The sequence below is a fragment of the Penicillium vulpinum genome (genome assembly GCF_028829585.1).
Source record: "Penicillium vulpinum strain IBT 29486 chromosome Unknown utg000003l_segment0_segment0, whole genome shotgun sequence".
Classification (NCBI taxonomy): Eukaryota; Fungi; Ascomycota; class Eurotiomycetes; order Eurotiales; family Aspergillaceae; genus Penicillium; species Penicillium vulpinum.
The window spans coordinates 5,483,020-5,509,199 of NW_026643243.1; the positions used below are offsets into that span (position 1 = coordinate 5,483,020).

General features: G+C 47.5%; 11 protein-coding genes across 11 annotated transcripts; 4 read left to right on the forward strand and 7 right to left on the reverse strand.

Moving 5' to 3' along the window:
- Positions 1-838: 838 nt before the first annotated feature.
- N7479_007122 (uncharacterized protein) lies at positions 839-1,957 on the reverse strand (the record flags this gene model as incomplete). Its single annotated transcript, XM_057254816.1, has 2 exons — positions 839-1,242; positions 1,393-1,957. 2 exons carry the CDS (start codon positions 1,955-1,957, stop codon positions 839-841), a joined length of 969 nt encoding a protein of 322 aa, XP_057108678.1.
- Positions 1,958-2,170: 213 nt separating this feature from the next.
- N7479_007123 (uncharacterized protein) lies at positions 2,171-2,695 on the forward strand (the record flags this gene model as incomplete). The annotated part of the gene is made up of 3 exons (XM_057254817.1): positions 2,171-2,296; positions 2,352-2,392; positions 2,563-2,695. The coding sequence occupies 3 exons, from the start codon at positions 2,171-2,173 to the stop codon at positions 2,693-2,695; spliced, it is 300 nt and encodes a 99-aa protein (XP_057108679.1).
- A 1,354-nt stretch (positions 2,696-4,049) lies between these two features.
- N7479_007124 (uncharacterized protein) lies at positions 4,050-5,105 on the forward strand (the record flags this gene model as incomplete). Its single annotated transcript, XM_057254818.1, has 1 exon — positions 4,050-5,105. One exon carries the CDS (start codon positions 4,050-4,052, stop codon positions 5,103-5,105), a length of 1,056 nt encoding a protein of 351 aa, XP_057108680.1.
- Positions 5,106-5,278: 173 nt separating this feature from the next.
- Positions 5,279-7,467, reverse strand: N7479_007125 (DNA topoisomerase 3; the record flags this gene model as incomplete). The annotated part of the gene is made up of 7 exons (XM_057254819.1): positions 5,279-6,068; positions 6,118-6,254; positions 6,310-6,632; positions 6,681-6,850; positions 6,901-7,079; positions 7,130-7,330; positions 7,381-7,467. The coding sequence occupies 7 exons, from the start codon at positions 7,465-7,467 to the stop codon at positions 5,279-5,281; spliced, it is 1,887 nt and encodes a 628-aa protein (XP_057108681.1).
- Positions 7,468-7,763: 296 nt separating this feature from the next.
- On the forward strand, positions 7,764-8,874 carry N7479_007126 (DUF1295 domain protein; the record flags this gene model as incomplete). Its single annotated transcript, XM_057254820.1, has 2 exons — positions 7,764-8,132; positions 8,188-8,874. 2 exons carry the CDS (start codon positions 7,764-7,766, stop codon positions 8,872-8,874), a joined length of 1,056 nt encoding a protein of 351 aa, XP_057108682.1.
- Positions 8,875-9,092: 218 nt separating this feature from the next.
- N7479_007127 (uncharacterized protein) lies at positions 9,093-10,154 on the reverse strand (the record flags this gene model as incomplete). Its single annotated transcript, XM_057254821.1, has 1 exon — positions 9,093-10,154. The coding sequence occupies one exon, from the start codon at positions 10,152-10,154 to the stop codon at positions 9,093-9,095; it is 1,062 nt and encodes a 353-aa protein (XP_057108683.1).
- An 839-nt stretch (positions 10,155-10,993) lies between these two features.
- On the reverse strand, positions 10,994-13,800 carry N7479_007128 (ATP-dependent metallopeptidase FtsH/Yme1/Tma family protein; the record flags this gene model as incomplete). Its single annotated transcript, XM_057254822.1, has 2 exons — positions 10,994-11,784; positions 11,847-13,800. 2 exons carry the CDS (start codon positions 13,798-13,800, stop codon positions 10,994-10,996), a joined length of 2,745 nt encoding a protein of 914 aa, XP_057108684.1.
- A 636-nt stretch (positions 13,801-14,436) lies between these two features.
- On the reverse strand, positions 14,437-17,394 carry atrR (transcription factor atrR; the record flags this gene model as incomplete). Its single annotated transcript, XM_057254823.1, has 7 exons — positions 14,437-15,157; positions 15,208-15,771; positions 15,831-16,006; positions 16,059-16,555; positions 16,607-16,968; positions 17,037-17,164; positions 17,218-17,394. The coding sequence occupies 7 exons, from the start codon at positions 17,392-17,394 to the stop codon at positions 14,437-14,439; spliced, it is 2,625 nt and encodes an 874-aa protein (XP_057108685.1).
- Positions 17,395-18,470: 1,076 nt separating this feature from the next.
- pam18 (putative mitochondrial DnaJ chaperone (Tim14)) lies at positions 18,471-18,964 on the reverse strand (the record flags this gene model as incomplete). Its single annotated transcript, XM_057254824.1, has 4 exons — positions 18,471-18,609; positions 18,664-18,717; positions 18,778-18,851; positions 18,914-18,964. 4 exons carry the CDS (start codon positions 18,962-18,964, stop codon positions 18,471-18,473), a joined length of 318 nt encoding a protein of 105 aa, XP_057108686.1.
- A 173-nt stretch (positions 18,965-19,137) lies between these two features.
- Positions 19,138-19,807, forward strand: N7479_007131 (ribosomal eL24 family protein; the record flags this gene model as incomplete). The annotated part of the gene is made up of 2 exons (XM_057254825.1): positions 19,138-19,172; positions 19,240-19,807. The coding sequence occupies exons 1-2, from the start codon at positions 19,168-19,170 to the stop codon at positions 19,805-19,807; spliced, it is 573 nt and encodes a 190-aa protein (XP_057108687.1). The 5' UTR covers positions 19,138-19,167.
- A 1,837-nt stretch (positions 19,808-21,644) lies between these two features.
- tcsC (putative two-component osmosensing histidine kinase (Bos1)) lies at positions 21,645-25,738 on the reverse strand (the record flags this gene model as incomplete). The annotated part of the gene is made up of 2 exons (XM_057254826.1): positions 21,645-21,671; positions 21,731-25,738. 2 exons carry the CDS (start codon positions 25,736-25,738, stop codon positions 21,645-21,647), a joined length of 4,035 nt encoding a protein of 1,344 aa, XP_057108688.1.
- Between the last annotated feature and the right edge of the window lie 442 nt (positions 25,739-26,180).

Here is a 26,180-nt window from a genome sequence, read left to right on the forward strand (position 1 = left end):
CCAAGGTAGATCAAGAACGGGTACGGAGTAAGGGGGACGTGGCACCAAATGTTTAGTATTACATAGGTATACTTATTCAAATTTTTGACATCCCGCCGTGACAGATAGCGAGGCAAGGGATCGAGAAAAATGTGAGCACAAACAATGAATATTTTATTATCTAACAAAGTATCTATCGTTGAAACTAAAAACCACTCAATATATCATAAAACCCATGGTCATTATCAGTATACATAATGATAAATTAATCTAATCATAGACAATTGAAACATATCTCGTTGATTATTAGGAGGACCTAATATATTAGTGGCTAGCTATTCAAGGGAGTTTTTAGAACATTAGAACTCATGAAGAATATATGTACTAAATTTCTATACTCCATCCATATGACAGGCAGATCCTTGCTCCACCTGATTTACAGTCTATATCTAGCCCCTACACGAAGGATAAACCATGGGAGATATGTAGGTAGGGAATTAATCCCTTGCATCGGAAACTGGGTGATCGTCGACCTGATCACTCCTACATTTCATTGTTGCATGCATTATTCTATATACAGAGCTAGATGTACGGCCATTGTTGGCAATAATCCTACAAATAGTCAGATTATTACCAGATTCGATATTTTACTAGCAAATACATGATATGATTCAAACATGGCTCAAGAGCAGCTAGAATTATAGATTGTAAGATCACCGAGCTTGCAATAAACATGTTTGTGGCACTTGGGAAATGGTGGATATCAAATTGATAAGAAGAGAAATGGGTGCATATTTCTTAGCAAATACTTGGGGTAGGAGATCAGTGTGGCCATAAAGTCGAGATTTATCCTCCTTGTTCACCCAGATAGCATAAGGTATGGACTTCTATCCCGGCGGCCCATGAAACTGAAGTACCAGGTGGGCTCGCCGTGACTGATGCGGCAAGTTTGGTCATGCCTAGATCTTATGGTGCTGAAAGACCAGTACTCGGAATTCTCATCTGGATGGTTCTGCATGCAATCTAAGCATAGATCATCGAAGTAGCTTTCAACTTGTCTGCGTGCGTACTCCACCACACGTTTCCAGGAGCGGGAGCATGCGGTGCATGTCTGCATTGAGGGCGGCCTGTTCTCCATTCTGTTCTCATTGAAGTCCTTCAGTCGATCGAGAATATCACGGACACAGCTCTTGTGTATGTCACAATCTAACGGCTTGACCTCGATTCTATGTAGTTCTTCGAGGTAGGAAAAGATATTTTGCGCTGCACAGATACAATGAGCATCATCGAATTTACATCTTCAAAAAGCGATTTTTGGAGAATCGTTCGGAGCCGCCCTCTAGCTGCGTTTAGTTGCTCTTTTTTGTGGGCTAGAATTATTTGATAGTAAAGCTGTGAGTGACGTCAACTTACACATGACGATAGCGGGCATATGCATCGGCTCGAATGATGGTGAGTTTGTCGGAGCCATTTCTGTGATATGGCCCGGGGTATTGTAGACAAGCCGCTTCGAAATATGCTGGAATGCCGTTGCATTATCAAAGAAATGGCAAGGAAATAGCAGCTGGCGGTTGAAATCACAATTTTCCCATCTTCCAGGGGTTCCCTGTTCAACCCATTTGATCCAGCGTGTGAACCAGCCCATCAGCTTCTTCGGATCTAGCAGATATTTGTTGCAGGCCTTGATTATGTACCAAACATCTGTAACAGAGATAGACTCTGGCTGGGTGTCGATTCCATGGATTGATCTCAATATCACCTCCATGCTCTTGATTGTGTCACCTCTGAGAGTAGGATTGTGATTTTGGGCTCTTTCCCACTGGGATGAGAACATTGTTCGAAAGTATGCACTGCTATCAATCAATTTTGAACGATCAACGTGGAACAAGGCTGTCTTGGTTTTGTTGTCGTTGTTATCTCTCGGCTCTTCGATGACAATGAGCGTCACATCACTCGGGGTTGCGAACAAGAAGCCCATATTCGGAGAGCTGAGGGGCAAATAAGGAGTGGAGTTAAGATGGTTGAAGACAGCCTCAAGAAAGAGAGAGAGAGAGAGAGGGATGGTTGAAGAAAAAGAACAGATGTCGAAGAGGGAAAGATCGAAGCTGGTAAGGAAGGAGCTGCCCAATCTACCACAACAACTTTTCTCTTCTCCCTTCCATCAGGAACAAACTCTGAAATTGACTGCAAAATGTCTTCCACCTATCCTTTTCTATGCAGTTATCACTGTCCCCCCTTTTTACAGAGCTGCCATGCATACAAACAGTACCTCATCAAGGCCGAGGCCAAGGAGATCAAGCTCCCACCTTACACAATCGTAAGTCCATATGAAGGAGAATCAACTTCAGACTTTTACTAATTACGTTAAGCAGAGCTCTGCTGGTAAAACCAAAGGTTGTGTTCCATGGCCGAGGTATTTTGTCGCTTGTCAAGCTATCAACACACACATGTCAGTGCATCTATACTAAGGCTCTCTCCGAGTTTAGTTATTGATGGAATACATATCCCTATCTCTGCCTCCACCAATCTTCATCAACACCTGCTAATACATGGCTTTCACCTGCTCGCGACAAATGCTTCCAGTCAATGGACACAGATCTACGAAGATGCTGCTATTCAGTGGTACGGCTCACTGCCACAGGCCGAAGAGAATGATGGTGAGGAGTACAATGCTGGGGACTATGCCGAGGACGATACGGATGAAATTGGCAATTAATATGCTGAGGAAGATGCCGATAACTATGCCGACTATTCTGACGACCATTTTGAGTACTACTCATACTAAAGCCTTCTCAGCAGATGTTACCTCTTTGTTGCGTCTCCATCGAAAATTACCGCACATGCTCTGAACTCATGAGCCATTTTACCATCGAATGAAGTGGATAAATTACTTGATCTCGGCCTTGGAAGTGAACTGGTGCACTATAACTAGGTTAGCAATATATGTGTGGTGCTCTAAATAATTCGAGATTGTTCCAATCTCAAGTTCCCCTGATGGTCTTGCCATCAGTAGTTTTGATCCTATTGATGGTCATCATGTCAATAGCATCAGTTAGAGACTTGCCAACACCTCCTAATATGGAAATTGCGCCTTTTATTTCACCTAAATTCTGTAGAATTGGCATGCCTCATTTATCTCAGACACTCTCCAGTAATAGCATAGACAAATATTTTCAGGGAACTACATATGATCCAAGCGCGAAAATGACTCCCTGCTTCTACCAAGTTTTATGTTCATCTTATAAGCATACAGATTATAACTATGGCTAACTACACAAGAAGTCATTGAACAACCTATGCCTCTGTTGTCAGCCTGAGCGAATGTGCTACAAGTTAACCAATATCAATACTCTATGGCATGAATATCAGCCTCCGCTGGCTACATAGAGCATCAAGCTCTTCAGTTTATACACTACAAGATTCACATTCTAAAACATACACATAGAAACTAGTGTGATGATAATGCATTTGTTTTTCTGAAACTTTCTCCCTATTTTCATAATACACCTACTTCTTTCACGACTACCAAAGGGTATGATAGTCTTATTATTGTGGAAAACTAGTTTGAATGGTGTCTGACGTGTTTTTATAGTCTCTTTGTATTACCATTAGTGATTGATAATTTTCTTTGGACTCATTATGTGTGGACTCATTATGTGTGATTAGACAAAGATTTGATTATTCTAGAAAATATGAGGCGTAGCTCAATACTAATAAATATAATCAGATCTACTGGTATTTTTTTTTCTATGTGGACTTTATTGATATAAGTGAGAGAAATCCAAGAAGACAGCCGAATAGAACAAATCAAAGCCCAAACGGGCCTAACAAAGAAACCATCATGCTAGGCATAATGTAACTCTCAAACAATCATGGGGCCAAAAACAATGAATAAATGGTTATCCAGGTTTGAATCCACGCTAGTCAATGGTAAATTAAACAAAGAGTAGTATATTCATTGTTTCATTTCTGCCTTCTACACAGTATATTTAAGCTCTCAAGACACCGAGAAAGACGGAGACTCCCTTGAATTTCTTGAACCCCACTGATCCGATACAAAAACCACAAAGATGCTCGACAAACTAGTGCCAGCAGCCGTTTTTGCTGGCCTGAGCACCATTGGCCTCTGGCATTCTGTTCCATTGACCGGAATCACCCCTTCCAATTCTATTGTTTGGCGTACCCTCAGCTCCTTTGAAATTGCATATACCATTCACGGGTTACGCCGAGTTCATCCTTTCGTCTTCCCCCATGACGACGCAGTCTCAGAGCACGACCTTCTCCTACAATTTTCCCTCGATTCTCAACAGTACAAAAATGCCAGGCTGGCCCTGAAACACTCGGCTGAAGCAGCATCACTGCAAATAAATATTCCAGGAGTCACAGAGTCAATTTCCAACACAAGTGACACTGTGATGCCAATTTCGTTCGAATTGAACAACAGCTCGGACACTGTGATGCCAACTTCGTTCGAATTGAACGACAGCTCGGTGGCTGCACAAAGTGAACAAGGGCCGCAACAACCCAATCAAGCCAACAACGACAACAGCATGCTTTATTTTACTATTCTGGGTAGTCTATTTATTATTATTTGCGCATTGCAGCTGATGGGCCTTGTGACGGCAGGCAGAATCAGGGAGAGCGTTGAGGACATGCATCACGATTATTTGAACCGAATGAAGGGTATCCAAGAACGGTTCAGCATTTTGGTGTTAGAGATCCGAGAACTTCGAAGGGAAAATGAGCAAATCCGGCCTATTTTCGTTCAGCTCGCGCAGGCCATTGGAGACTCCTCGAATGACCTCCAACGTTGTTTGATGCATATTGTGGGTATGATGGAAGACAAATACACGTCTAGTATGATGGAAATTGATTCCAAGTTGGAAGAGGTTAGTCTACAACATCAGGATCTGATGAAAAATACTGAAAGTTTCCCTCAGATTCCGAGGCAGTTAGCTTGGATTAACATACTAATCGCGAAAACCATGTCCGCTGACATACTCGATGAATTACGTATGGACCAGCCCGGGTTTGATTTGAACCCTACCCCCGAGCAGATGAATGAAGCTTCGGATCAGAAAGGAAAAGGAGTCCCTGTCCAGCGCAATGGTCAGAAGGTGGCATAGAACATGTGAATATTCATTTCGTATCTGTACCATAGAGAGCTTTATGGCTTGCTTCTCTTCTTTTTCTTTGAATGCATGAAGATTTAATTAATATCGAGTAGGCTAGAGATAAGTTTAATCAATTGAGTGTCTCATTATAGTTCTAGATGGTACCTTTTTTAAGCAACTGAAAATCATGACGCAGTTTCTTCAACAAGATACTTGCGACAGGCATTCTTGAGCATGTTGATGCGTCTCTGTGTATGTATGAAGACTTCTCGGTACATATCCAGACTCTGCTGGACGACCTCCTGTCGAGTTTTGGTGCCTGAGCAGATCTCAACCATGCTCAATTCCATTTCCTTACGAAGGAACGGCTTGCTGAGTGATACGCTATTAGGGAGCCCATCGACAACATTGTCATACCCCTCCACAAGGGCAATACCTAAACGGGTTGGAACGAATTCCTGCACTGAGCTGCGGCCACTGCCTCGTTGGTTTATGGCGACGTATTCACGGTCTTTGATCTTCGCAATATGCTCCGCCATCGTTGCATCTGTACCAATCCCGTTGGCATCCATCAGGCCAATGAGCTCGGGCTCAGTCAGATAGTTCGGAGCAGTTGTTTTGCTTTCAAAAATATTGGCTTCAGTGGGCTCAAAGAGTTCCCCTTGTTCAAAATTAGGAAGTTGCTGGCTGCTTTCCCACTTATCGTAGACGTAGACGTCCAAGTAGTTTCTCTCCAACACGATAAGACCACTGGTATGGAAGAACTCATCGCCATATTGAATTTCGACCTCTGTGCTCTTGCCCTTCGCGTCATCAGAACAACAGGCGAGGAATCGACGAGCGACAAATTCGTAGACCTTCTTTTCATTGGCATTCAACTGATTTGGTGAAACCCAGCTGACAGGATGAATGGGTGGGTGGGCCTTGTCATTGTGGCGTCCAGAGCGGGGGGCCCTGAACTTTCCATCAATAAGTCTAGACAGGCATTAGTTTTGTATATGAAATGAAAGCCCAATAAGCTTACTCTCGAGCGTATTGGCCCCATGCGTTATCGGGGTATTGCTTTTCGATCAATTTCTTCAGGTCGATTGCTTTGTCAAACTGGTCTGTCTCTGTTCTAGGATAGCTGATAAATCCTTTGGTATAAAGACCTTCTGCTACCTTGAAACTTGTTAAATATCATCCTACATGAAGGTTACGGGAGTGGATCTCTTACCTTCATGATAGTCTGACTGTCTAAACGAAGAAATCGACTGCCCATCATCTGCAGATCTACCGTGGTCAAGGGTAGCGGCCGCCATTTGCTTGTAGGCTTCTGGTTCACTTTTGTGACTTTAGCTTGTTTCGCAAGCAGACACCGCTCCAACATCATCGTGACAACTGCTCGATCAAATAAATGTACCCGCTTCCAAAGAAAGTTGACCTTCTTGCCTTCACGGCTTAGTATGACCTTGATGCCCCAAAATGTTTCTGGTTTGAAATTTTTGACTCTCAAGTATCGGTCGACGACGAATCCTAAAGTAGGAAATTGGCAGGATCCTATCTTGTTAACGTGTTAACTTATATCTATAATGACAGACAGCTTACCATAGCTAATGACTTTTTCTTTCAACGCTGCCACCACTGTTTGTAGTTGTAGAGTCTGTAGACGGGTGAATGCAGCGCCAATTCGAAGATCCAGCTCGATTCTGGCGGCTACAGCACTAGCCTGATGTTCATCGAGATTGACCGGTTCTAGAGCTGCCCGCCGAACATGTCTATTCACGGATCAGTTTCGAGTAGATACCAAAGAATCAACATTACTTACGCGCTTTCTGTGTTGCTGAACTTAGCTCGCTTAACCTCGATCCGAGCATTCCCTGCTATTGCCTGATTGCGGACCTCAGAACCAATATGCTCACCTTCGCGATCACAATCAGTCCAAATAAATAAGGCTTTAGAGTACTTGGCTTGGTTCCGGATGTTCTCCGCAATTGGTAGCTTGTCCTGGTGAACACATCAGCATGCAGCCAAGATAGCCGCTGGAATTTGCCCACCTTATCGACAGTCTCTTGCACAGGAGCCTCGAATAGTGCCCCCGGAGGACAGGACTCCCAACCTCTGTACTGGCGGTCAAAGTCCAGGCCAGTCAGATGGCCAACTACGCTGGTCATGGTGACCGAGCAGTTGCCCCAAGCACCACCAAAATTGAAATCAAATTCATAGTTCTTCACATATTGATTCCCACGAATCGGATTCTATGCACAATGTTAGCTGGATCATCATAATTCTTTAAAAAGAAACCTACTGTTCGAAAAGCACCTCCCGATAAGTGTGTAGCGACTGCACGAGCAATGGCGGGCTTCTCAGCCACACATAGGATTTTGCGAGCCATGACGAGCCCCAATCTAGCTTACATAGGATTCATAGTAGTGGTGGCCTTGAATAATGTCCTGATGTCGATCACATCTTCTTCTGGATGACCCGGACGCGAAGAGACGGAATTGGATGCCTGAGACGCGATGTGATGCCTAAGGCTTATAATTCCTTTTTTCGGTACGCTATTCCCCTTTCAGCACGCTATTCCCAATGAGGCCATCTGGCAAACATATCTGTACTCCACCTGAGCAAACGCTTTTGTTTTCCTTTTCCCCCGTCGCTTTTTGATCGTATATGGTACGGAGTACAGCAATGGCATCTTTACCGCTTCCCCGTGTGGAGTCCCTTTTGGATTATACCTCATTTGAGCTCACCGTTCTCCCCTACTTGTCCCAGCTACAATGGCTACCCGACAGCTTGCGCGAAGCTGGTAGCGATGTGTATAGCTTGCGGGCTGTCTACCTAGCTACCAACCCCTTTATCTCTGCGGTTGCTTTCGGTGGAGTTCTGGCTGGCCTGCTTTTCATTGCGGCCGAAATCAACCGAAACTATTCGCAAGTAGACCGGTTTTGGAGCATTCTCCCCGCGCTGTATAACGTGCATTTCGCCCTATGGGCTCGTTTGTCCGGCATCCAGACCCAGACTTTGGATACAATCGCTGTCATCAGTGTTCTTTGGAGTGTAAGTCAGTTCTTTTTCTAACTCTCTCCAAATGCTAACTCGAATTATGGCATAGGCTCGCTTGACTTTCAACTACTGGCGCAAAGGAGGATACTCGATCGGCTCGGAAGATTACCGCTGGAAGATCGTGCGCTCTAAAGTGAACAATAACTTCTTGTTCATGATCTTCAACCTCGGATTCATTGCAATCATTCAGTCGCTGCTGCTCCTTCTCATCACCGCTCCGACCTACATTTTTGTTGTCGCTGCATACAACCAGGGACCCGAGACCTTTGGCCTGTCCGACTTAGCCTTCTCCCGTGCTGCGTTTTTCTTCATCATTATTGAATTCTTCGCCGATGGGCAACAGTGGAACTTCCAGTCTGCTAAGCACGAGTACCAAACCAACGCGCGTATTCCCGAGCCCTACAAGGACCAGTTCTCCGCCGAAGATCTTGAGCGGGGCTTCGTTGTCAGCGGCCTCTGGTCTTGGTCGCGACACCCCAACTTCGTTGCTGAGCAGGCCTTTTGGTTGACTCTGTATGCGTGGTCCTGCTACCGCACCGAGACTTACTTCAACTGGGCCGGTCTGGGAGTTTTGGGATACCTCGCTATCTTCCAGGGAAGTGTACGTCTAACTGAGTCTATCACCGCTGGCAAGTACCCCGAGTACAGCGACTACCAGGCTCGCGTTGGCAGGTTTATCCCTCGCCTGTCTATGAAGGTGAAGGAGACCAAGAAGGCTAGCAAGAAGAGCACTTAATTTTTTGGTTTGTATATAAACAAACAGAGGCCGAAGAGACTATGCCAGATATGTGGAAATGTTTTTGCTGTTATTTTCAACATTTTCTCAGAACATTACCTCAAAACTATCGATTTTGACACAATGCACACTTTTTTTTAATCATGTTCAGGCACTAATCACACATCCCAACGAACTGGAAACATGATATATATGTTGACAGGACTTCATAGACATGATCACCCACTGCAATTCTTCGTGTAACGCGAAGTTTGCATGCGGCGTGCATGTTCTGCTTCGATGATTGGAAAGAGCCCTGCGAAGGTGCTTATTGCAACATTCTTTCTTTCTTTGTCGTCGAATTTCCCCACTAACTCAGAGACCCAAGACTCCCACTTTGGACCAAGATTCACCAGGATGAACTGGCACCATAGCCATTCGTTATTTCCATCTATTCTCAAGTGATTTCGGCTCTTTCCACGGCCATTGTCTTTCCCTCCGTCGTCACAGTCTTTCTCTCCATGGTTACATTGAATTGCTCGGCTGCACAACACCATCTTCTCTATGTATTCTTCCAGTGATGCGCACTTTTCATATCTGATACTCATGATATCGCGTAGGTCCTTGACTGAACGCATCTTCATAGGGATGTCTCTCCCATATGTTTTCTCTAGAAACTTCCATGCCTCCTGTGCATCCGACACATTTAGAGCACGCAGTTCCTGTTGTATAAATGGTGACACGTTGCTGAAAACCGTCATCCAAAGATTCAGGTTGGTCTGGATGGGTTGTGTGCTCAACTTGCTGTGCGCCGGTATCTCAGGATTAGCATTAGTGATCCACAATCCATCGCACTGCTCAAGGTTCTTCTTCATCCAGTACGCCCATTCCTTATAGTTCTCGGGGCCGAGGAGCTTTTCTTTCAAACGGTCGGGATTGTAGAATCGGGATATCGTCTCGCGTGAAAGCCGATAGGCCTGTTCCATCGTATCCCAATGTTGATGAGATTGATCCACTGATATCGCGCTGGGGGGAGTAGCATGGTTGTTGCCTGGGGGCAAGGTCTGTCTGCTTCGAGATATAGAGGTCCTGTTTGATGCGCCACCAAAAACTGAAGGACTGTCGGTTTGGAAACAGCTGAGCTGCCTTCTCCTCGCTGGATCAGGCCAAACACGATCGAATGCGCGGAGAGCATCGCTCGTCCATTCCCTCGCAACTTTAGGGCTGCTTTTATCGGAATTTATGTCGCCGCTGAGTAGATCCCGACCATTCTCGTCTTGAAGTGCAGGGATGGGTAGCATCCCTGATGGATTAGAGTCTCAGTCTGGAGTTCCGACAGATGAACTATTGCCTGCGGACAGGAAAAGGTTGGCTTAATCGGCAGTGCCCTGGATTTTGATGTTTCCAGTGCATAAGTATGAACTTTGCCGTAGGGGTTAAGGGGATTGAGTCCCATAAATGTGTTCTTGATCGGTCTTTAGCTTTGATTTATATAGTTAGATGTCACCTTCAATTGGCCCGTTTGTGCTCTTTGCCTTGGGTCTCTTTGTGGCTTTTCATTCTTAATTAAGAAGTCTTGAATTTGGCCAACTTCTTTGGGGGGGGGGGGGGGGGGGGGGGGGGCTGTTTTAGACATACACGCCTCAAAGGGGATAATTGAGGATATAAAGCGCAAGACATTCGCATGTCTTGGATGTGTCATTACCATCAAAGGATATTCAGTTGGATGAAGTATTAGCGAATGAGTCTGACACAATCTTCTTTGGTGAGTTTTACAACAGCGATCCAACAATATTTACGCGTAAGAGACATGAACTTCCAATCTAAGACATGGTTCAATAAAACTCCCTATTATACACTCGGTACAAGTTGTACAGATCCAATTGGACGGAGATGGACAGGGGGGACAAATGAGAGAGAAAATAGAAAAAAAAGAAATGATCTTCTTATTGAGCACGACAGGAGGAAAGGGAGAAAGGTGTTGTGGATGAGAGTAGAGCAAAAGAGAAGATGAGAGGAGAAGAACCGGGGGATGCAATCGATAAATACAAAAAGAGAGGCTACAGTGATATCATACCTCCCAAAATTGAACCCAAACCAGACCAAAGCGCAAGAATGCAAAGAAACACAGTGCCCTAATCTATGAAGGAGGGATAGGTGTCTCATCCCGGCCATCCTTACCAGAGGTTTGTTCGGGGTTCTGGAAATCCGGTGGGGCAATGGTCTTGCCGCCTGTGCCATCGAAGTACTTGGCGAACTCGCCAGACTCGGGGTAGGGGCGCGGGCCAAGGAGACGGATGAGGTCGTCACGTCCAAGAACCTCCTTAGCCAGAAGCTCCTCGGCAACAATACCAAGCTCGGCCTTCTTCTCGGTGAGAAGGTCACGGCACTGCTTGTGGGCCTCTTCGATGATGCGGCGCACCTCCATATCAATGGAGCGAGCAGTATCCTCAGAGAAGGGCTTGTGGAGTTGCTGTTGTCCGTCATCCTCGTAGTAGATATAGCCAAGCTTGGACGACATGCCAAACTTAGTCACCATAGCAGTAGCCATGCGAGTAACCTTGTTGAAGTCGTCACTAGCACCGCTAGTCACGCTGTCGAAGTGAAGCTCTTCGCTAACACGACCACCCAGAGTCATGGCCATACGGTCCATCATCTGGTTGACGTTCATCAGATATGTGTCGCCACCAGCCGGGAGGTACTGCGCATATCCCAGTGCGCCTTGTCCGCGAGGAATGATCGACACCTTCAGAAGCGGGTCAGCCCACTTGAAGTACCAACCGCAGATAGCGTGGCCAGCCTCGTGGTAGGCGACGGTCCGCTTCTCCTCAGGAGAGAGGACAAGGGACTTCTTCTCCAATCCACCAACAACTCGTTCGATGGCTTGCTCAAAGTGTTTCATGACAACCTTATCTGCGTTTCCACGGGCAGCTGTAGGGAGAAATTGTTAGCTTTAATGAAATACAGCGAATAGATTATGCATAAGAACTTACCAACAAGCGCTGCCTCGTTCACACAGTTGGCGATATCAGCACCGGCGAAACCGGGAGTAAGAGCGGCAAGTCTGCCCTCCATGTACTCCAGGTTCTCGTCGGTGACAATCTTCTTCAAGTAAACACGGAAGATCTGCTTACGGCCGTCCATGGTGGGTCGGTCAATGGCGATGTGTCGATCGAATCGTCCGGGACGCATGAGGGCCTTGTCGAGGACATCCGGTCGGTTGGTACCGGCCAAGACAACCACTTGCTCAGAGGTATTGAAACCATCCATCTCAGTGAGGATCTGGTTGAGAGTGCTTTCACGCTCATCGTTTCCACCACCAACGTTCGACTTTGCTCGGGACTTTCCAATCGCATCGATTTCGTCGATGAAAATGATGCAGGGGGTGTTCTTCCGGGCATTGGCAAAGAGATCACGGACACGAGAGGGACCGACACCGACAAACATTTCGACGAATTCGGAACCACTGACACTGTAGAAAGGCACGCCAGATTCACCGGCAGTGGCTTTAGCAAGCAATGTCTTACCAGTACCGGGGGGACCTGAGAGAATAGCACCACGGGGAATCTTTGCACCCAGCTTCTCGAATCGTTCGGGTTGCTGGAGGAAGCTAACAAACTCCATGATCTCAACCTTAGCTTCGTCCATGCCCGCAACGTCGGCGAACTTGGTCTTGATATCGGTCTCGTGATTGAAGCGCTTTGCACGGCTCTTGCCGATGCCAAAGATTCCACTCTGGCCGCCGGCACCGCCACCGGCACGCCGCGACATCCAGAAGACACCACCAAGGAAGAGAAGAGTAGGAGCCAATGACATCAAGACGCCGCCCCATGGGGTTTCATCGTGATATGCGACAGGAATACGTTCGTGCGATGGAATACCCAGTTCATGCTGAGCTGCGTCAAGCTTCATCTCAAAGCTGTCGACAGAACCAATACTGAAGAAGACATAGGAGGCAACTTGACCATTTGAATCGGATTGGGCTGCAACTTCACGGTTGAGCTCAACCCGAACCCTGGTGTGGTTCAAGACAGTCAATCTCTCCACGAGGCCCTTCTCGAGGTAGTTTGCCCGGAATTCTTGCCAGGTGATTTCTCTGCCCCCACCATCACCGGGGAAAAAGCTGCGGTAGACGTAGTATGTGACGAGAGCGGTAACGAAGAACGAAACGGGATCGAAGCGGAACTCGAGGACCTTGCCCATGTTCGGAGGCACCTTGCCCTTCTTGTCGCCCTGTTGCTTCTTCTGTTGTTGTTGGTTTTTCTTGGTATCCTTTTCCTTAGGATCCTTGTCTTGCTTGGGATCCTTCGGTGGTTCTCCGCTGGATTGCTGTTCGCCCCCCTTTGCCGGTTGCTGCCCTTGCTGGTCCTTCTCTGAATCCTTATTGAAGCGGAGGGTGGATCCGTCACTGCGCTTTTCAGCGAGGTTGTGCAGGTCTGCGATACCTCGTTTTTTCGCTGACTCTGTAGCATTTGGATCGTGTTTCTTTAAGAGCTCTTCCAATGCAGCATCGGAGGTTGTGGCTTGCCAGAGGAACCGCATCATCTTGATACGATCCATCAAAGTCGTTGGTTGTTCCCGATCGAGGTATTTCCTGACTTCTGGTGGAAGTCCATGGCTCATGAGGTGGTTTCGGACCTGGTTACGTCCCACCGGATCCATACCTTCCAGCCATTCATCCACGCATTTCAATTCAGCTTCCGTCAGAACTGACTTTGGCTTTGTTTGATGGTCATTGTTGCGGCCATCTGATGTGTTGTTCCGGCTGTTGTCGTCGGGGGGTGTCGGACCTTGTGTGGCGTAGGTTCTAGCGCGGCTTGATATAACCAGAGATGAGAGTCTTGATGGCCGCACACGCACGGAAGATAGCCCCGTGCGACCGGTAGATTCCGCGATTTTCCTCGAGTAGCGAGCGAGATTGCCTGGCCGTCGGAGCAAGGTAGCCATGGTCGAGGAATGGGAGCCCCGAGGGCTACGAGGGCGGGGGTAGAAGGTGTTCAATCGAGTTTAGAGGTAATGGATAATATCACTATCCATCAAGATTAGGCGTGAGGGGGTGAATTGAGCTAGGAGTTGAGATACTCTGTGGCATCAGGACCGAGGTGACGCCGTGTGGTTCCAGTCGGTTCTAAATTTTCGCCGATCCGGCTGAGTCATCGGAAGCGCAAGCCCTGGGCCTCCAGGGCTGGGCGTGAGGTCACCTGCCCCGGTGGTGCCCCAGGTGTCGGATGGAATTAGCTTAAAGCCGCGATCCCTTTAAAGCCGAATTCCACTATGTACTAGTATTCAATTAAATGGTCTAAGATTAAATTGGATTCAATTGAGGACCTGTCTGTATATATATATCCCTATAATAGAGCCCGCCTTTGCGCCATTTGCCGCGTAATGGAAACCCATAATTCTCCTAGTCACTCCATAGAGACCGGATGATATCGAAATAAGAAGAGAACAGAAGCGCTTCAATATACAAGAGGTGTAGATATTGTTTGGTGTGGAGAGAGAACACCGGAAACAATAATCCCACCGACATGAGCTACATTAAAAGATAGATGAAGGTGACTTTGGTCCATCATACGGTCACGATCACTGCCCAGGCAGCGGCCCACCGGGACCAACTCCCTCAAAAGGAGGAAAGTTTGTGGACATATCCGCCCAGTCCCACTCGATTGTCATTGGCATCTGCCAGAGATCTTGTGGGACAAATGGCTGCTGGAATGGTGCCATGCCAGGGCTGGCGTGGTTGGGGCTGAATTCGTGTTGGTCGGAGAATCCAGCATGACCCATTTGATCAGGGCCAAGCATGTTTGAAAATTCCTGTCCAATTCCAGCTATGGCATGAACATTGCTTGGGAGGTCGGCGGGGATACTACTCGTTGGGGGGATTGTAGTCCCCGGGAATGATCTTCCTACGTCGGGTGAGGATGCTGCAGCCGTAGGGTTGGTAAACATAGAGGGGGAGAAGGATGCGGAGGTGGGTGGTGCTTGTGCACGTTTTGCGAAGGGTACAGACGCCGGCTGTTCTTCGGTTGCGCCTGCAGGGTCTTCTGCATTCTTGCGTTTCTTTCGCGAATGAGTCTCCTTTTCGGTTTTATCCAAGACCACCTTGGCAATTCTTTCGAATTCGCCGCAAAGAGCTAGCATACGCTTGATGCTACCATTGGATTCGTCTGAGACGAGGGTGGACAGGAAGTTGACTACCACGCTCATTAATTTAACATCTGATCGAGCACGAGCATCGTTGGGGTTCTGGAGGATGTTGGCGAAAAGAGTTACAAGGGCAGACACCGGGTAGTAGAGAATCAGCCTAATACCAAGTTAGCGACTGTTTGTTCCCCACGATTCTCTAAAACGTACCAGACACAAGCAAAGTCTCCTTGCGGTATATACTTTATCAGATTAATTGATGCTCTGGCAGCAGTGACACACAAAACTGCCGACAAGAACACCCTAGGATTCAGGGGCCGTGCATTCAACCCCTGTATGGCATAGTTGGACAGGCGACTTGTCCAATACCCGTGATGAACCGACATCCGATGAATGGTGGTCAAGCAATTGTAGTAAGAAAAATGCAGCACGACCATGTGGATAATGAGGGGAGTGTGAGAAGCTTGGATTTCGTTTTCGGGGCGGAATTCGGCAGGAATATTATCTTTCCAATCCTCCAGCTCCTTGTCAAGCTCACCAATTGTATTGAGCAATTCACCGTCTGATTGCTTCGATGCCTTGGCAGAATAAAGTCGCTTGTATACTCTGCTTTCAATGGTGGCAAATTCACACATTGCCCGGAATAGGTTGAACTTGCTTCTGCCATCAGATAATGGCACATTTCCAACGTTGTCTGGCGGATCTTCGCTTGGCAGGTCGACATTCATATCGTCATCATCTTGTACTGGTGGTCGACCAGAGCGTAGACATATGCTAAGGAATTGGTCAGTATTTAAAACCAAGGTATTCGAGCATCTGAAAGCGAGTCATACTCTTTGTCAAGAAGATAGGCGATCCAGAAGACTCTCTTCCGTTGCTCAACTTCGACCGGGTTGAGGCCAAAGCCAGAACCTCGTTTGTGTAGACCAATGCTGTGGGAAAGTCGAATCGCCGCAGCAACTAGGAAGAAAGCAGGTTGTGGGTTAGGGGTTCCTTGAAGAAAGAGTGACTAGAAGAGTATGTTAGGATAAAGCCACTAAAACCAGGGTAGGAAAATTTACCATGCCCAATAGCGCTTGCACGCTCAATAGATCAGTGTTACGCATTGTAAGCTCGGTCAGAACTCCCATGGCATTCTTCAAATAAAGCCAAGCTCTTTTGTCTTCTTCGTGTGGCACCAAGTTACTCATAATCCGAAGCCTGTGAGAAATCGCCAGGACAACATTCATACTTGCCCACCAGCCCGAACCCTCGTAGGGATCGCGTGAGTATTGTCGCTCCACCAAGTGCATGAATGTCGCTTCGTGGAACAGTGGGAATAAGCAATTGAAGTTTTCAAAGAAATCCCTGAATAGTGAAAGAGCTTCCTCCTTTGGGGGGAGAGGCTTGAACACACGTCTTGCGAAAATATCGCTGAAGATTTCGGGTTTCCAATACATCCATTTGTTGTCATCGACATATGCCGACGAGATCATGTCCTGGAAGGATGTATCACCGGTTTTCTCATTAACCCATTGAATACCCTTTGGAGAGAATATGGAAAATCCAGAAGAGGATCCTGTGGTAATGTTAACAAACTAGCCTTAAACAGTTGCACAAATCAGCCTACCAATATACCGAGTCTCCCCGCAGTTGTTTGTCACCAAAGAGCACATCATATCCGACAACGCCTCGACTTCGGTCTCAGACTTTTGCGACTCTGGTGATGTAGCAGCTGTCTGGGGACTGGAGGTAGAGTCCATACGAGGTGTGGTTTGGTGGGAGCTGGGGGCCTGTTGGGCTGCAGTTGCTTGAGCCATGAACTTGCTAGAGTTTTTCGCTGCGTTCAGCGCATTTGTTCGATCCGCGAGCCGCTTCTCCAATGTTCCGAGATCTGTCTTGCCGCCATCTTCTTCTGACAAAAGACCTGACAAACGCAACAACGACTCCATCCGGCCTAGCCGGTTTTCAAGGCCTTCGATGTATTTCGCTCTATACAAGAAATATCCGGGTCAGATAAGCACAACCTCATATGCGATCAAGTCCACAAGTATACATACCCTTTAGGAGGATTCCGCTTCTTCTCTACTTGTGTGAAAATGCATTCCGTTTTGTAGTTAATGCAGTGTGAGCATTTTGGCATTTTTCCATCGCATTTGATCTTCTTCTTCCGACACATATCGCACGCCTATTCGCACGTCAGATGTGTCCTCAATAGCTGCGACGGGTAGTGATCCTCACCCTCGCAATCCTCCGTCTCTTCGCATCGTTGGTCTCGTCCCCCGCGCCCAATGATGAATCATCGTACATAGACCCCGCTTGCATCTGAGGATGATCGTAGCTGAAGACTTGTGGCGTCTGGCTCATCATAGGAGGTGGGTCGAAGCCCATACCATCGCCGTCCCCCAAGCCATCCATTTTTCGTATGAGGGGCAAAGGAAACTCCGCGGAGTGGAGGTAATGGCGGTAATTAGTAATGACGATACTGCGGGGTGCTGTGTAAGGTTCGGCGCAGAGCGGGTTTCCACTCCTGAGAAAGGAGTGCGCTATGGATTATAGAAATGAATGACGTATAGGAGGGTATAATCTTTTTTTTTTCGCGGGAGTAGGTTGACAATGGATTCACTAGGCACAAGCACCAGATCAGAGTTTGGGTCCAGATCTTCTAAAGTTTAGGTAAGATGACTCAACCACACGTGAGAGAAAGGATTCAAATTGATATTCCAAGTAAAAAAGATCAACGCTACGAAGTAGATCAAACACTATACGGAGTTAATACTAGTATACCGAGTACGAGTTGCTGCCTTGAAGATTGTTTAGTGGCATGACGGAACCTCCGAAACCCGACCGCCGAGCAAAACTTACTTGGGACGGTCGATTTCGTCCGATCCGGAGAACAGGGGCATTGGCTTCCGTTCAATCTCTTCCAATCCACTCATTGCGCCGATCAGAGGCACTTGTACCTATCCTTGTGCCTAATAATTCTTGCGAAAAGGGTGTGTGGCGTTCTATATGGGGTAGGACGGATTCCGTGCCCGTCACAGGCCTTAGAACCTTGCGAGCCTTCCGAGGTTGGGCCGACCTATTTTTTAACTGTCCAGGGGTTGACCTTGTGACATATGTATGTTTGGTCTTTTATGACTAAAATTGGTAGAAATCGACAATCTGGCAGTGTGATCTGATATGATGCCGGGAATTTCCGGTTCTGGTATGCTGGGTTATGCATGTATGTCGGATGGATGGATAAGAATAAAAGTACATTTAACGAAGAGCGGCGATCTCGTAGGGATATGTGAAAACAGTACATATAATACAACAAGGTTCGTAAAGAGCAGTCATGTTCCTCCGATCTTGTAAATGCCAAACCAACGCCACGCTATGTGCCCAAAATATGATGACCAGTCTGTCAATGTCGAGACCTAAATTCGCTTTTCTATCGTTGCCCGAAGGTCATTGCCGGAGAAGAGGGAAGTTGAAGCTGCATCGACGAAGTCTTAAGCATGCTTATCGAGGAACTCCTTCGCCTCGTTAATCTTGGTGGCCAAGTATGGACTGCCGCCGCGATCGGGGTGGTTGAGCAACATGAGCTGGCGGTGATTCTTGCGGATCTTGTCCTTGGTCAAAGTTCGTTCACTGAGAAATTATGTCAGTTCTAGCTTCTCAAAAGTTTGTCGCTAGCACACATACGCAAGTTGTAGAATCAGGGAGGCTTCCCGGCGGTTCATGCGCGGTTCGAATCCTCTATAATATGACGTTAGTCAATATCCCGAATGCCCTTAAGATGGTAAAATGCCGACGAACCCCTTATAGAATGCCTTTCCGGCAGCGTTTAAGCCTCCCTTAGAGCGGCGATAGGCGACTAGACCAGCGCGGCCCTATAGACAATCAGTTAGTCCCGTGCTGCTGAACAACGAGCATCACGAATTTTTTGACTTACCAAAAAGGCAGTTGTGGCAATGCCAAATCCAATAGCAAGAACAGAGGCCATTTTGTAGATTAAGAAAGAGAGAGAAGTCGCGAAACGAGATCAAGTTAGTTGGACCGGAGAACGAGCGAAGAGGCGCCGGGATAGAAAAGTCAGCGCGGGCGTCCCAAAATGGTTTAGCGTGGCCTGCTCCACCATTCAGGCCCAAGCTACAGAAAAAGTTTCTTGCGACTCAACGAAGACATAACCAACACCACTCTACAACCATGCGGTAAGTTTTGCAGTTAATTTTTGTATGAACTCGTTCTACGGAATGCTAATATTTTTTTGGTCTGCAGTGTTGAAACTTGTCACTTCTGTTCCCGCCCGGCATTCCCGAGTAAGGGCATCACATTCGTCCGCAACGATGCCCGACAATTCCGTTTCTGTCGGTCTAAGTGCCACAAGAACTTCAAGATGAAGCGTCAGCCCCGCAAGCTTAAGTGGACCAAGACTCACCGTGCCTCGCGCGGAAAGGAGATGATCGTGGATTCGTCGCTTGTCCTATCCCAGTTCGCCAAGAAGAGAAACGTTCCCGTCAAGTACGACCGCAATCTTATGGCTGCTACCATCGCTGCCATGGAGAGAGTGGAGGAGATCAGAACCCGCCGCGAGCGTGTGTTCACAAAACGCCGCTTGGCCGGCAAACTCGCCCGCGAGCGCCAGCGCGAGGCGGACCGCAAGGTCGTCAACAGCGGCGAGCACCTCATTCGGAAGGAACTCCGGGAGCGCGAGGAGGGCAAGCCCATGGTGGCCGAGCAGAGCAAGGTGGCCAACAGAGTTCACGGCGAGGAGAGAATCCGCCAGAAGCAGAAGAGCAAGCTTTTGGTGGATGGTGGAGTCGAGGAGCAGATGGATATCGACTAAATTTTCTCCTGGGAATATACTTTTTCTTTTGTTTTCATGCTTCTTCAGATACGACACGGTTCCTGCCACGCGCAGATTTTCGGAGTTGGGCATGCTTGGGTGTTTTAAAAGCAATCAATGTTTTTCATCATATCTCATATCCAGTGGGCTGTTAGCCTCCTGCTGCTTGGGAGGCTAATAAAAATGTGTTTACAATGACCCACAATGTTACATAGGTTGCTAGTCAGTAGTGCAGTGACCAGAGTGGTCAAATGACCATAATGAGATCTTTGGAGAACGACCCTAACAAATATCCCATCTAGGCAACCCTATGTAACCTTCCTACTACACCACCTCCAATCAACAACGTTCTCTTGTTCAACCCAACAATCCCCCGGACCCCTCTGCTATAGTCTACAAAATAGCCTAGAAGCCTCGATCCTCTACAGTAGTCAACAACGACTTAACATGAGATCAATACTTAGCTGTTAGAGAAGCGCAGTCCCGGGAGCAAATGGCTGCCTTGGACCCCTGGACCGTAGCATATCCAAAAATGACATGCCCTCGATTCCATATAGATCTGTGGTTTAGTTAAGCGGTGCGATAGGTTGCAACCAACCTTCGTCGCTACCGTGCTCACTGGAGTAGTATATCCGCTTCCTAGCATCCTCCTTAACTCAAGCAGCCGATTCCATCCTCGGTAGATAAGAAGCAACACCAAGGACATGCGCGCTATGTGATGATTTTGTCATTCACACTTCGAGGCCCAGAAAAGTTTGAGATTGAACAGGGACAGTGAATGAGGATACTAAATTTCGACAGATACTCGCTCACGGACATGTGGGTAGAAACTGATCTGCAAAATTAATGTTGCGACGAGCCATGCCACCAGGCTTGTACACGATTGTGCAGCGGTGTAATCTTTTCAGAAACCGACTTTTGAAGCGACAAGAATATATATCTAGCAGTAGGGAAGGTTGTTGAGAGCAAATAACCAGGCGGTCATACTACCAGCAAGTTCTTTTGAGACTCTAATGAAACGTGATGATGTCGCTGAGACAAGATAGTGCTCGTTATGTTGATATGGGCGAAAGAAGATAAACGCATAAGAGGGAGCGGGAAAAGTAGGAAGAGAGTAGAAGGATGATGGGCTATGTGAAATAAATCCCCGAGACCATTCAAGAGACCAATATTAATCGAATAGCTAATCTCTAGGACGTGAAAGAAGAATTCAGGTCGTCAGGTATACCATGAATAAGTAGAGCGTGTGAAGCAGCATTGGAAAGGTCAAAGATAGATAATCCAGAAGAGATAGGTATATTGATTGATAGCCGGAAGTTAAATAATCTGGTCGCCAAGTAGGCGATAGGTATACGCATGAAAGACAGAAAAGAACAGAGCTTTCAAAAATTGAGCGGTGTTCCTGAGCCGCGCTTGATATGATCAGTAGCAAAACTAAATACAATACAAGAATTGACGGCAAGAAGATGCTTCGGGGGTCGAACGAAAAAGCGAGAGGCTAGATGTGAAAGAGAAGGTAGAGCAAGAGGTAAAAAAAAAAGAACAAAGCGCCCCTCTGGTAAGCGAAAACTCCCCTATTCGGTCATCCTTCCATATAGATCAAACCAGGTCCTATGATAGACTGCGCCAAACACCACCTCCAAGAGGAGGGAAATGAGACTGAGAACAAAGAAAGCGAATGCAATGGTGGAGGTTGATGACGGAGATTCATAATAGACGGAGAGGGAAAAGACGCGGGTGGGTATGTATGAAGTCGACAAAAGTAGAGTAGATGAGACTCATATAGACAGGGTATAGTCGCATCGAAATCATCTGCATGGAAATAAATATGCTAAACTCATGTACTGTTGGATCGTAGCAATGCCTGGGAATGATTAGCCAGGCTGTTCTGAGCGTTCAATTTTGAACGTACAGCTAACGTACCCGCTCGTCGATGATCTCTTCTTTCTCTTCCGACGGACTGACCACACTCCCCCGGGTGATAGGACCAGAAGGTGTGATGGACCGGGAATTTACAACCGAGCGAGGGGACGGCAAAGGCTGCTGCTTTGACCGCTGTTGTGGTGGTGGCGGCTGTTGGTTCTCGGACATTGAGTAGTTGGGATGCATTTCCCCGCTACTCGAAATCCTAGACTCCTTGCTCTTCTCCAATAAAGATCCACCAAGGGTAGCACATTTGAGGATGGTTTGCATCATCTGGTTTTGTTTGAGCGGCTTGGACAAGTACTCGTCCATCTGTGCCTGTATACACTTCTCCCGATCACCCAACATAGCGTGGGCAGTGAGCGCAATAATTGGGGTTCGTTGAAGCCCACTCTCGCGTTCATATTCACGAATCTTGCCGGTGGCTTCAAAGCCACCCATGACTGGCATCTGAACGTCCATCAAAATAACATCGTAACGACGGTTCTTGACAGCCTCAACTGCTTCCAAACCATTGCCAACAACAAACACGTTGTGGTTATGCTTCTGAAGAATCTTCATCGCAAGTTGCTGGTTGACGTCATTGTCCTCCGCTAGAAGAATATCGAATGAACGCGAGTTGTCGGTGGTGATCGGCGTCGATCTACCTTCCAAGGCTGGTAACATGCCATTGCCAAGATCAATCGGCTGACATGGGGTAGTCATGTATGAGCTGATACCAAGGTCCAAAGCCGACTTCAAGCTCACGCACACCAAAGGACAGACCAAAACAATGGGAATATATTTGAACTCGTCAAATGTCCGCAAGACCCGGGCAGTATCTACCGAGTCGACAATGATGACATCGTAGGCATGGCCTGATTCCTTGCCCGAAGGATCTTGGATCTCAGGCGGAGGAACATGTTCCTCGTTCCGTACAACCAACGGCTCTAGGTCAATTTTCTTCAACATCTTCATGACGTTGGTAGCTTGAGCACCGTTCTGGCCCTTGTCGATGAACAACACACGGTGATTCTTGTACGGCAAGAGCTGGTTGGCGATGACACTCAAAGACTGGTCCGCGAGTTTCACCACACAGGTGAAGTGGAAGGTACTTCCATGTCCATATTCGGAAGTGACCCATACGTCACCGCCCATCAAATTTACAAGGCGCTTGGAAATCGACAATCCCAACCCAGTGCCACCAAATCTGCGGGTGGTTGAGCCATCGGCTTGTTGGAAGGTGTCGAAGATGAGATCAAGCTTATCCTCTTCAATTCCAATGCCCGTGTCAGACACTGAGAATTCAAAGGCGTATTCGTTGGTCGTGCATTGTTCTCTGTCCGACTTTCGGATAGTGAGCTTAACTTCACCATGCTCGGTGAACTTGATAGCGTTTCCAACAAGGTTAAGAATAATCTGGCGGAGACGGAATGGATCGCCAATGACATAATCAGGAACAGTATTGTCAACTTGGTAGGTCAAACTCAAGAACTTCTCATTGGCCTTGACAGCCAACGTCTTGAGAGCATTGAAGACAGTACCTCTGACGGTGAATGGAATGCTCTCGATAACCATCCGGTTGGCTTCAATCTTCGAAATATCCAGAATGTCATCAATGATAGTCAACAAACTGTTTGCCAAGTTATGCACGACGTTCAACATTTCTCGGGTATATGGCTTGAGATCATCCGTGTCCAGTGTCAACTGAGTCATTCCAATGATACCGTTCATCGGCGTTCTGATCTCGTGCGACATATTGGCCAAGAACTCTGATTTGGTGCGATTGGCGAGTTCAGCAGCCTCCCTAGCGGCAGTGTTTCGCTGAATACTATCACGTAGGTTGGAAACCATCTTATTAATCTTCCGCTTCAGCTCGTCCATTTCACCAGACGCATTGACCGTGATCAACTTGGTAAAGTCACCGTCTGTGGCGGCATCGGTAATTTCACCGAAAGCGCGTACTTGTGATGTCAAGTTTTCGGCCATGGTGTTCACATCCTCGGTAATTTCCTTCCAAGTACCCGCAATACCCTCCACGTTTGCCTGTCCACCCATCTTGCCGTCAACACCGACATCTCGGGCGACCTTCTTCAGCTCAGTAGCGAATTTGGCCAGTCGACCCACCATGTGATTGATGGTGACCTTCAGCGTGAGAATCTCTCCCTGGGCATGCACTTCGATCTTTTTGCTCAGGTCTCCCTTAGCAATAGCTTGCGTGACATCGGAAATACTTCGGACCTGAGATGTCAAATTCTGCGCCATGGTGTTCACATTGTCCGTGAGGTCCTTCCATTTTCCTTCCACGTTGTCAACCTTAGCCTGACCACCGAGGGTACCGTCTGTGCCGACCTCACGAGCCACTTTACTAACTTCGAAAGCGAAGGTGTTAAGACGATCCACCATGCCGTTAATCGTGCTCTTAAGGTCGAGGATTTCTCCTTGTACGTTGGCAGTAACCTTTTTGGTTAGATCACCCTTAGCGACTGCGGTAGTGACATCCGCAATCTCACGCACCTGCGTGGTCAGGTTGTTGGCCATGCGGTTGACATTTTCTGTCAAATCCTTCCAGGTTCCCTCGACATCATTCACAGTAGCTTGGCCTCCAAGAACACCATCGGTACCGACTTCCTTGGCAATCTTAGTGACTTCTTGAGCGAATTGTCGTAGTTGGTCCACCATGGAATTGATAATATTCTTCAGCTCTGCGATTTCTCCCTTACAGTTGGCCTGGACCTTCTGCGTGAGATCACCCTTGGCAACGGCCTTTGTGACAGTAGCAATATCTCGCACTTGCGTGGTAAGATTGTTGGCCATGGCGTTGACATTAACCGTGAGTTCGTTCCACATGCCCTGTACACCCTCGATCTGAGCTTGTCCTCCTAGTACACCTTCCGTACCGACATCACGCGCGACTCGAGTAACTTCTGTTGCAAACGTTCGAAGTTGGTCAACCATGGTGTTGATGGTCTGTTGCAACTCCAGAATTTCACCTTGGGCCCGGCTCTCAATCTTCTGACTAAGATCGCCGTGAGCGACGGCGGTAGTCACGGCGGCAATTTCTCGCACTTGATCTGTCAAATTCTTGGCCATAATGTTGACGTTCTCCGTAAGCTCTTTCCAGATACCATGGACGCCAGTGATCTGGGCTTGTCCACCGAGTATTCCTTCAGTACCGACTTCACGTGCGACACGAGACACTTCACTACCGAAGACTTGCAGTTGATCCATCATAGTGTTAATTGTTCGTTTGAAAGTGGCGATTTCGGGGTCCATTTCCAGCGGGTGAATTTGGACCTTCATGGACAGGTCACCATTGGCGACTTGAGTGATAATGCCACCGATTTCACGCAAAGCTTTCTGGAAGGCCTCGTTGGCCTGTTGGTGCTTTCGCAACTCGCGTTCGAGAAGAACGACATCCTCATTTTCGACCTTGGTAAGAGCGCGACGGGTGTGCTCTTCCTGTTTTTGCAACTCGTCGCGAACCTGAGCGATAATATCCTTTTGGCTGCTTATCTCCTCCGCCTGTTTTTGTACGTGATTGCGTAGGAAGCTAATATCTTCCTCCCGCACGACACGGGTGCCGTTGTCATCTTCATCGTCGGATTCGTCGTCAATTTCTCCCAGGGGTGGTTCGTCGGCCGCGGGGACCGGTATCGTTTTTTGCTGCTGTGACAGAGAGTCAGAATCTTGACCGGACGACAAGCGAGAGAGCCCAAATGTCCTCAAGAAATTCCTCTCGTTGGTCTCAGCAGACGGAGTGGTCTGGTGGGGATCCGCCTGCTGTTGGAAATTGTGGTGACTGACAGCTTGGAATTCCAGATGGTGCACGCGGCGCACCAGGGCCTCAAGCTCGGCTTCGAAGGCTGCCTTGGCGGGACTGTTTTCTCCGGGAAGTTTGGCCGACTTGGTACCGTTGGATAATTGGAAATCAAATGGGGGCGAAGAGGAACCGGGGATAGATTCGTCTCTTGCCAAATTCTGCAGCACGGCAGTCGCGGCCGCGAGTGTCTCGTCCGCGCTAGCCATTGTGCCCTACATAAGTCAGTCTCACAATACAACTAACAACAAAACACATATAGTTACCAATACCCCAGTTGAGAATTTATGAGATGGGGTAGGGCAGGGTGGAGATATGAGCTTAAAGGATCACTCACTGGAAGGTCTGGATCCTGACAGGATGACAGAGATATTGTCTAACTAAGGCGACATGAGGATCCAAATAGAAGACAAAAAAATCAATACAACCCGAGTCGACCGGGGATAAATATGAAAGGGAATATGGAAAGTCGGGAAGGGGGAAAATAGGTGGATAAGAGCGCCCGGTTATGTAAGCCACCACTATGGATGGCTCTGCGGGGATCAAAAGAGAAACACTTAAAAAACAGTCCAAGGATAATAAGAAAAAAGAAGGTCACAAATATTCAAATAAGGAGGATTTGATGAGAAAAGAGAAGATGGGAATTTGGAA